The sequence below is a fragment of the Rissa tridactyla genome, chromosome 6, assembly GCF_028500815.1.
Source record: "Rissa tridactyla isolate bRisTri1 chromosome 6, bRisTri1.patW.cur.20221130, whole genome shotgun sequence".
In the NCBI taxonomy this organism is placed as follows: domain Eukaryota; kingdom Metazoa; phylum Chordata; class Aves; order Charadriiformes; family Laridae; genus Rissa; species Rissa tridactyla.
The window spans coordinates 30,038,920-30,054,327 of record NC_071471.1 but is presented as its reverse complement, the minus strand read 5'-3'; the positions used below and the strand labels follow the sequence as shown (position 1 = coordinate 30,054,327).

Genomic DNA, 15,408 nt, shown 5'->3' with positions numbered 1-15,408 from the left:
AGGCAGGAACGGAGTTGTCCCAAGTGAATGTGGAGTCACCAGGGTCAATAAAGGCGGCTGAAGCAGCTGGGTGAGCAGGGAACAGTTCCCCGGCAGCATGCAGCCTGTACGAAGCGGGGAGGGGGGTTTGTGGATCTCTGGCAATTTCTAGGCCTTGAGTTATTTTATTTTTTTTGGTAAATAATAAAAACTAGCTGTGAGGAGGGAAGACAAGAGGAGCGAATGTTTTGGCTAATAAGAACAAACCTTTCAAATGCTGCGGGGGCACGAAGCAGAGGTGCAAGTTTTACAGATCAAACCCAAGACAGGATAAAACCAAGCAAAAGACGAGAACGGCAAGGAGCAGCAGCACTGGCAGCAGCCAATTGCCCACACCCAGAATGTGCATTTCACTGTGAGAAGGAAAAAAAAAAGGGGGGGATGTGGAGGGAGGAGCAAAGGATTCTGTACAGAAATCACTGATTTTCAGTATCTGGGGAAGGTTAAAAACATCCCCAAGAAAAAGCTTCTGATGTGGCTGCAGAACACGCGTAAAAATGCCGGAGTTTTTCTCTCCTGGTTAACTATGAAAACTAGAGAAGCAAACCAGGTCCCTGAACTGTGACGATGGGGAAGGGGAATAAACACCCGCCAGAGGATGGATCTGACAATCATTGATGCAACAGAAAACCAGCAGGAAGAGTACTGTAATTCATGTAAGTTTTAAAACTTTATTTCAAATTACCCATGGTTTCCTTTTATATTATCAATGTGCTAGAAGTTCACGCTACTGGCAGAATACAGGCAATTTAAAATAAAGTATACAACATTCAGGCACATTTATATGTAACAGACTTAGAAATTATGGAATGTATTTACAGACATACAGCACGGGATGAAGCTTTAAAATCCTTTACTCTATTAATTACACGTTTACACTGTTTTCAGAAATAACAAAATTAGATTGCTTTGTAAAACACCACAGTATCTATACAAAAGATTTTTTCAGATGTCCAAATTCACCTTAGAAGTCCTCTGTTTCTAAAACATTTTTTCAAAGAACCATTTATAGTCATAAAAGGGTAAAAAGATCATTTGCCCTTGTGTCACACCAAGAACAACAGAGGTGTTCTCGGCGCTGTAAAACGTTGTCTCTGATTTATTTTAAGCAAGCCGCTGACATCGAGGCCGTTACGAAAGCCTCCCCCCTTCACAAGGGGGAAGACCCAAACGCCGCCTGTTTTGCCCCGACCACGCAATGCCACCAGGGACCTCTGAGTGCCCGTGAGGCTCCATGGCGAGTGCGGAACCTCGCTGAGCCTCTAACGCTGCTCAGCGCTCGGCGGGGCTTGAGGGAGGATGGTGACACAACACAGTCGGTGTATAAACACCCAAAGCACGGAACACTGGGATTCCTCCCACAGCCTCCAACACAAATGCCCCAGAGAGGAAAGACAATTGCCTCTTTGCTTTAACACACAAAATAGAATTTTTTTTACACTTTTTTTTTTTAAAAATACTCTTTTCACGGGATACAACAAAAATTGCACATAAATACACCAAGAAATCCCAACCCATTTTGCACAACAGAACTGAAGTTGGTTTTGGTAGAATATATTAAATAAACCGTATGATGAAACTTCAGGTTTGGATTTTTGTCCTAAACATCTGGTCAAGATTTAGTGTTTGCCAGCATGAAAACACAGGATTATAAATGTCAAACTAACAGAACAACATACACTGAAACTGCCAGAGGGAACCATTGCTGGGGACGCAGCAAGGGACGCTGGGGACACAACGCCTGCCCAGCCCTGCAACCATTGCTCCTCACACCAGCTCAGCCGCCCGCGCAGAGGAGCAGCCGTGTTAACCAGACACGACGGGAAACGGCCATTTCTGGCAGTGCAGGCTCAAGCTCCCGCCCCATTAATTCCTAAAAACTAGTATTAATGAAATTGGTCAAACTTCCACCAACCTGAATACTGTTCAGTTTCGTTCTCCCCAAGTGCTGGAAGCTGGACTGGAGCAAACACCACCCCCTTCGCAATTCCATGATGGGAATGGTTTTCTTAAAATGGGAATATTTAAATAGTCCGCAAAGGGTGTGCTATTAAAAAGTTAACATGCCCGTGTAACAATACAAGTGACCTAATGTTGAAACTAAGATGAAGCCAGTGCCCACCTCTTTCAAATTATGTGCAGAGACAAACACAGAAGAAACACTTTGTGTCCGTGCTGTTGGCTGCCAGTGGCAGAATCTTCCACTCAGCAAACTACAGCCGGGGCGTCAGACACTTGTACGTAATCCTTTTAAGAATTACCAACACCCCTTGCAAGTGAAATTAAGTGAAACACAAGACCTACTAAAGGAGGAAAGTGTGTCTCCGTGGAGCTGCTCTTTTCCTAAATGTATCGCAATTACTGGCATTTTCACATCTTGCAGGGCTCGGGGCAATGCTTACCCAGTATGAAAAGATTTCTCTTTTCAGCTGTACAGTTTTAAATACCCTTCATGTGTTTTTTTTTTTTATTTTTCATCCACTTGCAATGTGATCAGCCAATGCCAATAAGAAGCAACTGGAATAATTATGTGAGATAAAGGATTCAACAATCACCACAATGGACCGTGAAAGAAATACATGAAGCAAAACAGCGTGGAAACAAAACTGCAAATCAAGAGGGGAAAAATCCAAGTAAGACCAGTCCTGGCCCAGTGTTCCCATGGCAGGTTTACTTCAGCAAAAATGACTTCTAGGCCACCTGTCCCCATTTCTTCTCCCTCCTTATCCCCGTGAAATCCTCTTGGTCTGTTCTGCTCCAAATATAGCCCCAGATGCAGTATCTCCGATGCCTGAAGTTGGTCTCAGACCCCGTGCACCACATATCAGTAGCATAACATTCTGGGATGCTTTAAATTGGCCAAAACCTAACAAAGGTGCTGCATGGCTGGAGAACTGGATTTTGCAAGGTCTTTATTTGGGGAAAAAAAAAAAATAATTATTGTAACGGATCTGGTAGTGAGCTTGGCCTGGTCACTAGGACCAGAGCACACAGAGCCAGTCTTTGTTTGGCAGGTCAACTTTCCAGCAAAACACAGAACTTGTTGGCTGCCTCTCCCATTCCTGTATATTGAATTTCCATTTTTATGTTAAGGAAAGAGGGAGTAAGTAAGGGTAGTTCTGTAAAATCAGTGCATCTCTACATAAATTTCAATGATAAAAGGCTTTATTTATGAAAGCCTTGTTAAACGCACAATCAGAAGCTACCTTTTACAACGGATTGCTGCTTTGGCAATATGCAGCCCACCTGGGGAAATTCAGTAATTGTGTTCTTGGAACAGCAAATTTCTCAATGGCTGGGACATTCACCAGTGCCGGCATGTCTGCATGGGATACTTCAGCCCCTAAAAACCGTATTATTTGATAATGGGTTTCCAATGATTAGCATGGCAGGCTTTAATTCTTCATACTGCAGTGAAAACACATACGTGGTTCTTGATGACACTTAGCCATCATTTGACAAAACTATCGAGTAACGAACGCATCCCTACATGACCAGAAGGGCAGGTGAGAGGAGGCAGGAGATCTCCCTCCACTGACGTTGGAAAAATTTTCAGATAAAGACATGTTAAAACCCCCAAAAAGTGAACCCAGTAAGAATGCTAATGTGGTTAATACAAGTTGAACAGTTCTGGTTTAGTATCTTTTACTAAGATGTTTCTTGCAGAGAAAACATGCAGTATTTTTTCCCTTGGGGAAAAAAAAAAAAATCCTTTTTTTTCCCCTTCAAATATTAAGTAATGAGGACATGCCAACACAAGTTACAGTTGCATGAGGTTCAACCCTGTTATCAAACACTGCAGGTTAAGATTGTGTGTTGCAATTTTTTTTAATATATAATAGAAATAGCTGTTCTTCGGAGGCAAAGAAATTCCCTTTCTTTGAACCCTGCAGGGAAGGAAAGAAACTTCATTCCCCACGTGCCCAATGTTTTTACAAACAAATTTCCCTAGGAATCGTTTTCCCAACTCTACACCCATGTCTTCAGTCCACAAGTTCAGTTTCTATAGCCGGCTCCAACAGCCAGCCACTGGAATTCCCTGCCCTCCTCCCCATGAACTCTATTTATTTCTTTTTTTAAATAAGGGGCAAAAATATCAATAATAAAAATGTTATTGGAAACTGTTGTGATCTCCAAAAAAATGGAGAAATGACGTAAAACATTCCTGTCAGGAATCACGGAAACTCATTTCCTTAGAACAGAGCTCTGTGTGTTTGGATGCACTGCATGGGCAGTAAAGTCTTCACGTCCTTCTGCTTAGCCAAGGTAACCCAAAAGGTCCTGGAGGTCTTTAGACAGCAGACAAGTGGTGAAGTTGCTGCTGCTTTGGGGGTGCCAGCTCCAGGAGCGCCTGGACAGTCACAGCTACCTGTGTCAAACCCTTCTCTTCTAAAATATGGAGAGGCAAACATAATTGCTCCTGAATGGGGAACAAAACAAAGACAAAAACAAAATGGATGAAAAACACTCAACTGAAAAGAAAAAAAAAATTAAGCAAAAGGTGACTGAAATATGAAATGTTATGGACAGCTAGCACACACACAGGTATGAAATGAAATTTCTGCTTGTGACTAATGAACCATGAACATGACTGCTCGAAGAAGGCGGCCCTGGGGTAATCCTTCTGTTTATCAGAAAACTGTACAAATAAGAATCTGAAAAAGGATTGTGGGAGAAGTGGGGAATAGCAAATTGTCCTCTATCTCTGCCCATGCTGAAATGGCAGCAGTTTATGTAGTAGATGAACTTAAGGAGGGGGAAAGCTTTGCTTTGACATGATGAACCTGCTACAACACAGAGCAGGAAAGGAACCACGGCTTCCTTTCCAAAACACAGCTGCCTTTTCAAGGGAGTCCTCACGTAGCAAGCCTCGTCAGCTAGCAAAGGTGAAGACAGACCTGCTTTAGAGCAGAGAACGAAATACTAATGTGTGTCATGGAAGCACTGCAACAAGTCTGAGAAGAAACATACTTAAAAGTAATTCTCATCTCGTGAGACACACTGCCCATCTGAAGTCCTTCTTGTCTCTATGTTTGTGCTAATCTCTATCGTAACAAAAATTTCCTGGAAGGCATGAAAAAGCAGAAAGTTGTTTTATGGAAGAAAAAAGAAAAAAAAGACTCGCTTCTATGTAGGACTGAAATAACCTGATCATGAAAGTAGAAAATGCCCTTTCTCCTGTCCAAGGCAATGAGAAATCGACAGTGTATTTATAGGCAAATATCCATCCTACGTTATGTGTGAGTCACTACCGCTTATTTATCTCCCAGGAGTACACCCGCTTAGCAGGTTACCTCCAAAATCACTCTAAGGAATAAGAGTAATACGCAAAATGAGGTTTCAAAGTGTTTATTAATAATTGTGCTATTCTCAGTCTAAGATGGATTTAAAGCCTCATGCTACGCAAGTCCTTGGCACATCCCGGCCATCCTCACTCCACAACAGTCAGGATACATGTCCAACAGTTCTCTGTATCTGTAGAAAATAACCCAAGTGTCCTTCCTATAGAGCTACAGAGATTATTTTTCACGTGTTACTTCCACAGCAACCTCCATTTCTCCACTTTTTGAATCTTTACCGATTTTTGATAATAAAGAAATCCTTCAGCATAAACATTTACAGCCAACACTCCTCCCGCAAAGCTTAGAGCGGAGAGAAAACAAACAAACACAGACTGAAATTCTCACAGTAAGCCGTATGATCAGGCTAAAATACATTTTTCTTCTAGCAAATTTGTGTTATTTTGAAAAAAAGTGTGCTTTTTGAGACAATACTTGTAAACTTGAGCAAATATGCCTTATCTTTTTTCTTATGTACGCAAACAGATAAGGGGACAAGCTCTGGAATGACTCCATACCACAGACAGTCATGACAAACAAAATTCAAAAACTGGAAGGCACTGTTAGTGTAGAACCCTTTGCAGCTTTTATCACAGTGTTCATTAGAAGAAGTTAAGAAACATAGGAACTGAGTTCATTTTAGTTCATACCAGTAAGCAGTGCAAAAATAGCTTATTTTTTAAAAAACCCAACAATCTCCCCCTGTCAAAGGTCCCCTCTTTCCTCAAAAATGTTTTGTTTGGACAGAACGCTATGTGTGATTTGGAAAGAGGGCACCAGCTCCTCTACTTGCTCCTTTGTGAAGTTCTCACTTTATGTTACAAGAGCTTGTGAGATCCACGTACACATAACACATTTTTACTGGTAGCGACCACATTTGCAACTGAACTCCTGTGTATCTTAAACTGTGCTTCAGAGTTGTTGCCAGGTTAACATCGGAATGCTAACACCACTTCAACTGGGCTTACAAGCCATTTACTGTATTTTCAGATGTAACAGAAACGTATTGAAAACACATCTGGAACAGCCATTTTACTTAACACTTACCTGTCACCGGTCTCTGAGCAGAGTTCCCCGAATCAATCTACACTCTGAGGAGACATGGTCTTTTACACAGCACATGGGGAGTGCCCTGAAGTTCTGAGGTGTCCCTGAGACATTAAAGCATTAAAGCACCAGCACGCTTTTCCTGGGGAGGGAAAAGCTTTGAAGCTTTACAGAAGACTACCTGAGTTTTGTAAAACAGTGAAGAGTGATATTGGAGCCTGGACTTGTATTTCCGCAATTGTATTGTACAAAGGTTTCTGAAAATGATGGGGTAAGAGGAAGAAGGGAATAAAGAGCAAATAAGCAGAAGTTGGGGTGCCCACAATCAAGTAGCAACTCAAGAAGTTTTTGTTAAGCTTTATCCAGAGCACAGTAAACTGCTATGACATTCTGTGGCACCTGATAGAATCTTAAAGATTTTTTTTCCTTCTGTGCCAGAAAACGTTTATCAGAAACATGCCAGAAAATCGAAGAGCTCAATTTTCTGAGAATTTCCTGCTTGACCTGTTATGAAGCTCAAGTAGCTCAGGATTCACTGACAGTTATTTTAAAAATCCTGACTCAAAGTAATACACCAGAGTCTACAAATATGAGAAATCAAATGCTCTCAAGAAGCAGGAAAAGGGATGGGGGTGGGGGGGTAGGGAGTGGTAAGAAAAGAAAAATCAGTAGCAAAGTTCCGTGGCCAAAACTTACCAGACCATGTCTCCTAAGACTGTGAGATCTAATCAAGAACACTGATGTTGAAAAAAAGATACTTTGCATTCTTTAACATTTTTCATCAGGTAATCCTGAAGCAATTTACCAAAGTGGGTGCAATTCCCATTATACAGATTGGGAAACCGAGGCACAAACTGACAACGCAGTTTTCCCAGTACTACATCACTCATCAGCAGACTATGGCATGCACGCTAACCTCAGTCCCTTGCCTTAGCCCCGGACAGCACTTCCTCCCTTATAAAAGCATTACATCTGCTAAACGTGACACAGCAAATACAAATGTGAATTATGTCACAGATGGTTGTGTGGGTGCACCAATGTGTTTACACATCGTACTTGTCACCTCTGCCCCATCAGTGGGAAAGAAAGCACTTCATACACACAGTCTTGACAAAAACCAAAACAATCCTTTCCCAAGCACTGGAGTGATGGAGGGAGGAAGCAGCACCACTATCCTTCAGCTAGAGAAAAAAGACCCAGCGATAGAACATACAGAGCGTTAGCATTAGAGTACAGTAAAACACCACAAAGCCCCAGAGCTGAACGGAAAGGGAGACAAGACTGGATTCTTCTGAATCTGTCCCCAGGGAAAGAAGAGTCTCAACTGTTCTTTTAACGCTGAGGTTTAGCTGAAGAATGTCAGAAGGGGAACAAAGATTGTCCTGTCCAGAGTGTGTGAGCAGGAAGGGAAAACAGACAGAAAAAAAAAAGGTCAGTCAGTTAGCCATAGCAACATCCACGAAGCAGTCAGTCATCAGACATCTCAGATACAACCTACATGTTTGAGAAGCGTATCACAGCTGGTTAATACTCACAAAGGAATCTGCAAGACTCCCATTGCAAAGAACTCACTTAACACAAATATTTAGTGTTCAGTGAGGTGCCTGTCACCTCTACAGCTTAAACGTGTAACTATTCTTTGTTGTTAACATCATAGTAATTCACGAACACCTTAGTGAAAACCATTTCTCTAGGGGAAATGAAAAGGCTACAGGTTTCTGAGATGCTGTTGGCACTGAGGACTCACCAAAGCTAAGCCTCCACACGCATCTTAGTTAATGAAAACAGTAGGACAAGGGATTATTTATGTGTAACTGATGCTTGAATGCAGCATCCTGCAGAAATATCTATGACTAATTAGAGTTTAAGTATTCTGTAACTATTCCCACTGTGTATCTTTTCCCCCCTTTCACACAGGTAACTGCTGTAAATCAGTGAAATCTAGATGCACCTATCAATCAGTTCAACTGTCAGTTTCTTTTGATGCAAGGGCTTTAACTAGCAAAGTCCTACAGAAATAGCTGCTCCACTGTGGTGCCTGTAATTAGCATTTTCTAAAAGTAGCCTTCCTCTTAGAAGCTAAGTATTTCTACATAGATCCATACTTTCAGAAAGCCTTTTATTTTTGTAATTAGAATTTAAATGAAAGGAAATACCTGCAGGCATCTTTTCAAGAAAAACGTATTAGGCTGCCACACCATTCTTGCATACAGATATCTTACGTTCACATCTCAGCAGATATGTAATGTAGACATGTGAGAGCAACTTTAGAGTTCAGGTGGAGGTATTTCAGTAAGTTTCCCCAGGGACGCTCTCCTTGAACTCTTTCACATTAAAGCAAGAAATATGAGAAAACCAGGAGGGTCCTGGACAGTAGGTGTAGCAGAGGTAACAGACTGGGTCTTAGGGGACTTTTTCTTGAGTGCCATTTTCGTTTGTTTTTTTAAATGTGGGTCATTTCTGCTCTGTACTGCAATCCCATATAAATTACATCTTCATGTTGGAGGGAGCTATAAATAGGGAAGCTGGGATGGAACTGAACAATTTTGCCCCAGGTGAATTTATATTGTGCAGTTCTGTGGGGAGTAAAAGTCTGAAGTTTCTTAGGGGCCCAAAATAGTCCAGGCTCTCGAAGTACTAACGATCACTTGCAGCTCCCTACCACGTTCCAACACAATTCACCACTGAGTCATGTGAAATGGCCAGGCAGCTCCATAAATATGCTATCCTAAAACCCCAATGGCTCAAATGCCTACAAGTGAAACTATCTGAAAACACCAGAAAATACTGCACGACTGACTCGAAAACACTGCTTTTGGAAATAGCTGAGACATGAGTCACTGGGTCTACTTTTCCCTTTCACAATACAAAAGAAAGAAAAGAGCACCTACAAAAGAAACACTAATGCTTAGCAGTGTAAAGAAACCAAATCAGTTAATACACTAAAAGAAAAATTAAGAAAAACATGACATATCAAAACTAGTTTTACTGAGACAGCTGCTGAATAAGACAGAGAGGAAAGGACAGGACAGCATAAAACAGGATAACTGGACTCAGATGGACTATGTTCCCATCTCCTAGATCTTCCAAGTTTCAGAAGGGGACAAGGAATACCAGAAGACAGAACTCCTACCACTGGTACATAACAAAAGAATTAGGATCTATGCAAACATAGCTACCATCAGAGAAAGGCCAATGACACTGCAACTTGTTGGAAAAACAGTGAAGACCTTCACGCAAGAAAATTATTCTGAAGGAACATGAAAAGTTTTGGGATAAAAATAACACATGCAAAACATCATCCAAAATTTATCCCACCTTTAAGCTGCCAACTATCTAATCTTGAGAAAATGTAATTGTTTTTATAGAAATACCTGGAAATTCTAAAGGCAGACTCAAACTGCACCAGCTATTATGAGTTTGAGGCCTAGCAGTTAAGTGAATCAGACCTCTGATAAACTATATCCGACTTCATTTTGCTCTAGAAGACAATGTAAGATGAGTCTGATCTATACTGCAAGGCATAGCCTATACCTGAACCTTCTAAACTTTTAATCAGTTTGTTTTCATGAAATCTTTCAAAGAAGGTTTTATTTGCTGAAGGGTCATACAAAACTGCACCTGAAACATTACATCAGGAGAGTAGAAATACGTACCTGAGGCACTCCAATCCTTCTGCATGCTTCCAAGAAATTCTCCACATTTCGCCTGCATTTTGCCATTGTAAGTTTAGGCTGCAAAGAAGTAAAGGAGGCAGACATACAGTGCTCTTAATTGGCAGAATTTTAACAGCTCTTTTTTATTTAAATAAAATTCTTAATAAATCTATTTGCCAAAAAACATACTGCACTGACATAAGCTTGTCTAATTCAAAGCAGGCTCTGTTGAAGTTTGCTTTGCGTTAGAAAAGCAAGCCCAAATTTCAAAGCAATTTTATGAAAAGCTAATTTATGAATACTCAATGTTTTTAAAAAAAAACAATTCTAAGCTGTGCAATATTTATATATAAGGTGCTATATAAAACTGGCTAACAGTTTTAGTGACTACAGTATGACAATTTTAAAAATGTTTTTTGAATGAAGCACACATGTATGGCTTCTATGCTGTTATTTCAGAGCAATTTCATGATATGAAGCAATCTGGAGTCTGTTCTGGATTACTACAATACAAAAATATATAAATATCAATCCATATTTCAATTAACAAAGAGAGGAAGGAAAAAAAAAGAAGGCTAGGTGAAACCAGAAAATAATGGAAGAAAAGTGGAATTGAAGCTTGCTGTTTGTAAGCCTCTTGTAGATGTGTTTGATGTAGCTGTTTGAATTGCACTCACTGGCATTTTTTCAAGCAAGCTTTTTTCTACAGTTAGCATTCATACCTCTACACAGACACACCACGGCTCAGGCTCTCTCTTGTTTCTATTCTTGAAGCTTATTCTTTTCTGGTTAAAGAGACACAAGCTTCCTGCTCCTTTGAACAAGCTACCTACAGCCTATGTAGCAGCAGGCAGCAGGCTCTGTGGGTTCAACACTTTCCCGTAAGTGGTGGGGTTTCTGTGCTGTGTGCCTTGGTGTGCCATATTTCCCCACCAAGAAAGCAGGTTAAAGGCTAGCGCTGACTCCTTTCTCCCGAAGGACGAAGGGAATACAAAGATCACATTGTGACTGAGGAACATTGAGCCGACGGGGAAGAAGGCCAGCCTGGTTAAATAGAGAGCTTTGGCTGGACCTCAGGAAAAAAAGGAAGGCTTACATTCTCTGGAAAAGGGGCTTAGCAACTTATGAGGATTATCAAGATATAACAAAGCTATGCAGGGGGAAGATTAGAAGGGCCAAAGCTCAATCAGAACTCAGCTTGGCCACTGCAGTTAAAGATAACAAGAAGAGATTTTTCCAGTATATCAACAGAAAAAGGAAGACTAGGGAAAATATAGGTCCACTGATGAATGAGACGGGTGCCCTAGTGGTGGAAGACACAGAGAAGGCAGAGTTACTGAATGCCTTCTTTTCTTCGGTCTTCACTGATAAAGCCATCCCTCACACATCCCATACCCTGGAGGCAAGGGGGAAGGTCTGGAGAGAGGAAGATTTTCCCTTAGTTGAGGAGGACCGGGTCAGAGACCACTTGGCCAATCTGGACATTCATAAATCCATGGGCCCTGACGGGATGCACCCGCGAGTGCTGAGAGAGCTGGCAGATGTTATCGCTAGACCACTCTCCATCGTCTTTGAAAAGTCATGCGGAACAGGAGAGGTGCCTGAGGACTGGAGGAAGGCTAACGTCACTCCAATCTTCAAAAAAGGCAAGAAGGAGGACCCAGGGAACTACAGACCGGTTAGTCTCACCTCTGTCCCTGGGAAGGTAATGGAGCGACTCATTCTGGATGTCATCTCCAAACACATAGAGGAACAGGAAGTTATTGGAAGTGGTCAGCATGGATTTACCAAGGGCAAATCATGCCTGACCAATCTGATAGCTTTCTATGATGTTATAACGGGTTGGCTGGATGAGGGGAGAGCCGTAGATGTCATCTACCTTGACCTTAGCAAGGCTTTTGACACTGTCTCCCATAACATCCTCATTAGGAAGCTGAGGAAGTATGGGCTAGACGAGGTGACAGTGAGGTGGATCGAGAGCTGGCTGAGTGACAGAACCCAGAGGGTTGTGATCAGCGGCACAGAGTCCAGTTGGAGGCCTGTAACGAGTGGTGTCCCTCAGGGGTCAATACTTGGACCAATTTTGTTCAATATATTCATTAATGACCTAGATGAGGGGACAGAGTGTATCCTCAGCAAGTTTGCTGATGATACCAAGCTGGGAGGGGTGGCCGACACTCCGGAGGGCCGTGCTGCCATCCAGCGTGACCTGGACAGGCTGGAGAGCTGGGCAGAGAAGAACCTAATGAGGTTCAACAAAAGCAAGTGTAGGGTCCTGCACCTGGGAAGGAAGAATGCCAAACACCAGTATATGTTAGGGGCGGACATGCTGGGAAGCAGCTCTGAGGAGAAGGACCTGGGGGTCCTGGTAGACAGCAAATTATCCATGAGCCAGCAGTGTGCCCTTGTCGCCAAGAAGGCCAATGGCATCCTGGGCTGCATAGGGAAGAGTGTGGCCAGTGGGTCGAGGGAGGTCATTCTCCCCCTCTACTCTGCACTGGTGAGGCCACAACTGGAGTACTGTGTCCAGTTTTGGGCTCCCCAGTTCAAGAGGGACAGGGAACTACTGGAGCGAGTCCAGCGTAGGGCAACCAAGATGATTATGGGACTGGAGCATCTCCCTTATGAGGAAAGGCTGAGAGAGCTGGGACTCTTTAGCCTGGAGAAGAGAAGGTTGAGGGGGGACCTGATTAATGTTTACAAGTATCTAAAGGGTGGGTTTAAGGAGGACGGAGCCAGGCTCTTTTCAATGGTTCCCAGCAACTGGACAAGGGGCAATGGGCACAAGCTAGAACATAGGAAGTTCCGTTCAAATACACGGAAAAACTTCCTTACAGTGAGGGTGACAGAGCACTGGAACAGGCTGCCCAGGGAGGTTGTGGAGTCCCCTTCTCTGGAGATTTTCAAGACCCGCCTGGATGCAGCCCTGAGGGATGTGCTTTAGGCAATCCTGCTCTAGCAGGGGAGTTGGACTAGATGATCTCTAGAGGTCCCTTCCAACTCTGAAGATTCCGTGATTCCGTGAGGAATGACACGATGCCTCTTCTGCTCCTGGAGCCGTGCAGCTAAAGGCTGCCTCTTCCTTGGGATTTATATGACAAAGCCATGATTTAATTCCTAACACAGAATATTCAACAGCACATAAAACCAGGCCATTGAAAAGATATTCCCAATGACGCAAGTCTGCTGAATAGCGGCTGTGTGCCTTTTCTCTTAATGATGCCACAATCTGCCTAAAATGTTGGCGTGTCCAGTTCAATCGTTCTCAAAATAATGAAGACATCTGCTTGTTCACATGAAGTCCAAGGGAGAGGAACCACAATGATATAGTAGGCAGCCCTGTAAGTGCCAGTTTGAATTCCAACCAACACAAAGACTGACTCCAAAATAAGGAAAAGCAAACACAACGTACATGTTTCAACTTCTTCCCCCAGGAACAATCTTCAGTTTTTTTTCCTTATTCATACAATTTAAAGGTGCGTAACAAGCAATCTGCCTGTCCATACTACTTTTAAGTAGCTGATCCTAAATATTTTCACTGAACTTTCTGACTTCCACAAATATAAATTAGGTAAATAATCTGTTGTTATTTCACAGTTCTTGACCTTTCTCTAATTCTGTGCTTTCCCTGCAAGATACACAGTAAATGCAGCCAGAAACAGATCATCTTTGTTGCTTTCCAGAAACACTGCAGTCAGGCAGGGTAAGAGAAACAACTTCAGAAATATTTAACCTTCTCTGTGTACTTCCTCCCTTGCTCTGAACAGTCCCCAGATACAACAATCTTTCTTCCTGTTATCACAAAGGTACAACTGGATTTGTTTTGTTCCAGGAGATGCTGTTCTCCAAGTGGCTTGAGTGTGCTCTGCTAAAATTCCTAAGCAGAGGAATTTGTAGTGCTGTAAAGTGGACACGCGAATCAACTTGGCTTCTCTGCCTGTTTTCACTGTCTTGTGTGGTGGGATCCTAAACATTGTAGAGAATGTTGTATTTCCCTACTATCTGTTTTCCTGAACTTCTCAGACCTTTGATCTTTTGAAATACCGTATTTCAGTTTTCATGATGAACTGTTTCTTATTTCACTAGCTTTCAAGTTAACGTAGGGAGGACTTGAAAACGTTAACATTTTCTTACAATCTGTGTTAGAAATAACTTCATTTAAATGAAACAACCCCAAATATAATTTATTTTAATGAAGCTATAGACCTTTTTTAGACAGAACAGATGGTCATTTTTTGTCACATACGTTCACAGAGGAAAATGCTCAATTTAGCGTTTGTCTGGAATACAGAACTTTGTTGGATGTTAGTTTTGACACCTATAAAATACTATCATTATTACATACTTACAACAGCAGGTGAGGGGACATGGATGCTGGGAACAGATCGGGGACGCACGTGATTAGCTAAATGGCACAGAACAACACCATCGGTGAGAGCTGCTCCAAGATCACTGGGCAATGACACTTTCAATCGCGATTCTATATTCTGTAGAAAAGTGAACAGGGAGACACAAAAAGTAAGAGCTGGTTTTCTCCAACTGTTTCATTCTGCAGAACATTTTAGAAGAGGCAGAAGCGCCTGCATTACAACGCTCTGCCCATCCTTGTGACATTTCTAAACAGCTCTCTGAGTAACACCAAAAAGGCTCTGCGCATTATTGTGGCCCAGAGCTGACCAGAATCTGGGAGCAATTGAGTTCAATGATAAACAGTTTTCATTGTACAGCACAGGGGACTCATACAGCCATTATTCAAAAATAATGGAAATCAGGGTCTAGGAACAGTATTCCTAATCCCACCCCTTCAGAGTTCGGCCAAGGGAAATGAAAATAATTGTCTTTGTGGGTTGGAGGACAACATAGTTAACAAAAGTCAAGACAACCTTTTTGCCCGTAAAGAAAAACCTGAACTACTTGGCATAAATAGTTTTAAAAAATGAGGTAGTTAGCATTTGTGTAAGGGAATGAATAAAAATTCAATTCAGGCTTTTAATCTCATTTCAAATGCTGTGTGAATTTCACTGAATTGTTATACTGTATCTAAATTTTTTTAAGCATAAAAAAATAAAATAATTTAAGCTTACCTGGGAAGCAGAACAAGAGACAGACTACATACAAAGCATTCTAAGATAACAGAAGAAAGACTCGGCAAACAGTACCAAGGTTTGCTTTGTTTTATTTCACGTAACTTTCTCCTTTTAGAGAAAGGAGCTAGTCCTTACTTAAAACTTCACAAATAGAAGGAACTATCTGTGTCCATCTGGGATGTTTATGGCTTTTAAAATCAGCTTCAACAAGTAGGAACTTTTATTTTTTGAGGCAGTTCA

General features: G+C 41.9%; 1 protein-coding gene across 15 annotated transcripts in view; it reads right to left on the bottom strand.

Moving 5' to 3' along the window:
• Window positions 1-475: 475 nt before the first annotated feature.
• LRCH3 (leucine rich repeats and calponin homology domain containing 3) overlaps window positions 476-15,408 on the bottom strand; it is a 73,276-nt gene continuing 58,343 nt past the window's right edge. For 10 of the 15 annotated variants that reach the window (XM_054204533.1, XM_054204537.1, XM_054204538.1 and 7 more), the window contains 3 exons: window positions 14,431-14,568; window positions 10,082-10,159; window positions 4,317-7,807 (listed from right to left, as the gene is read on the bottom strand). In XM_054204533.1, coding sequence (XP_054060508.1) covers window positions 7,607-7,807; window positions 10,082-10,159; window positions 14,431-14,568 — 417 coding nt within the window. In that variant the 3' untranslated portion in view covers window positions 4,317-7,606. Of the gene's footprint in view, window positions 7,808-10,081; window positions 10,160-14,430; window positions 14,569-15,408 lie in introns of all 15 variants that reach the window. The other 5 variants (XM_054204534.1, XM_054204548.1, XM_054204541.1 and 2 more) reach the window with 4 other exon arrangements.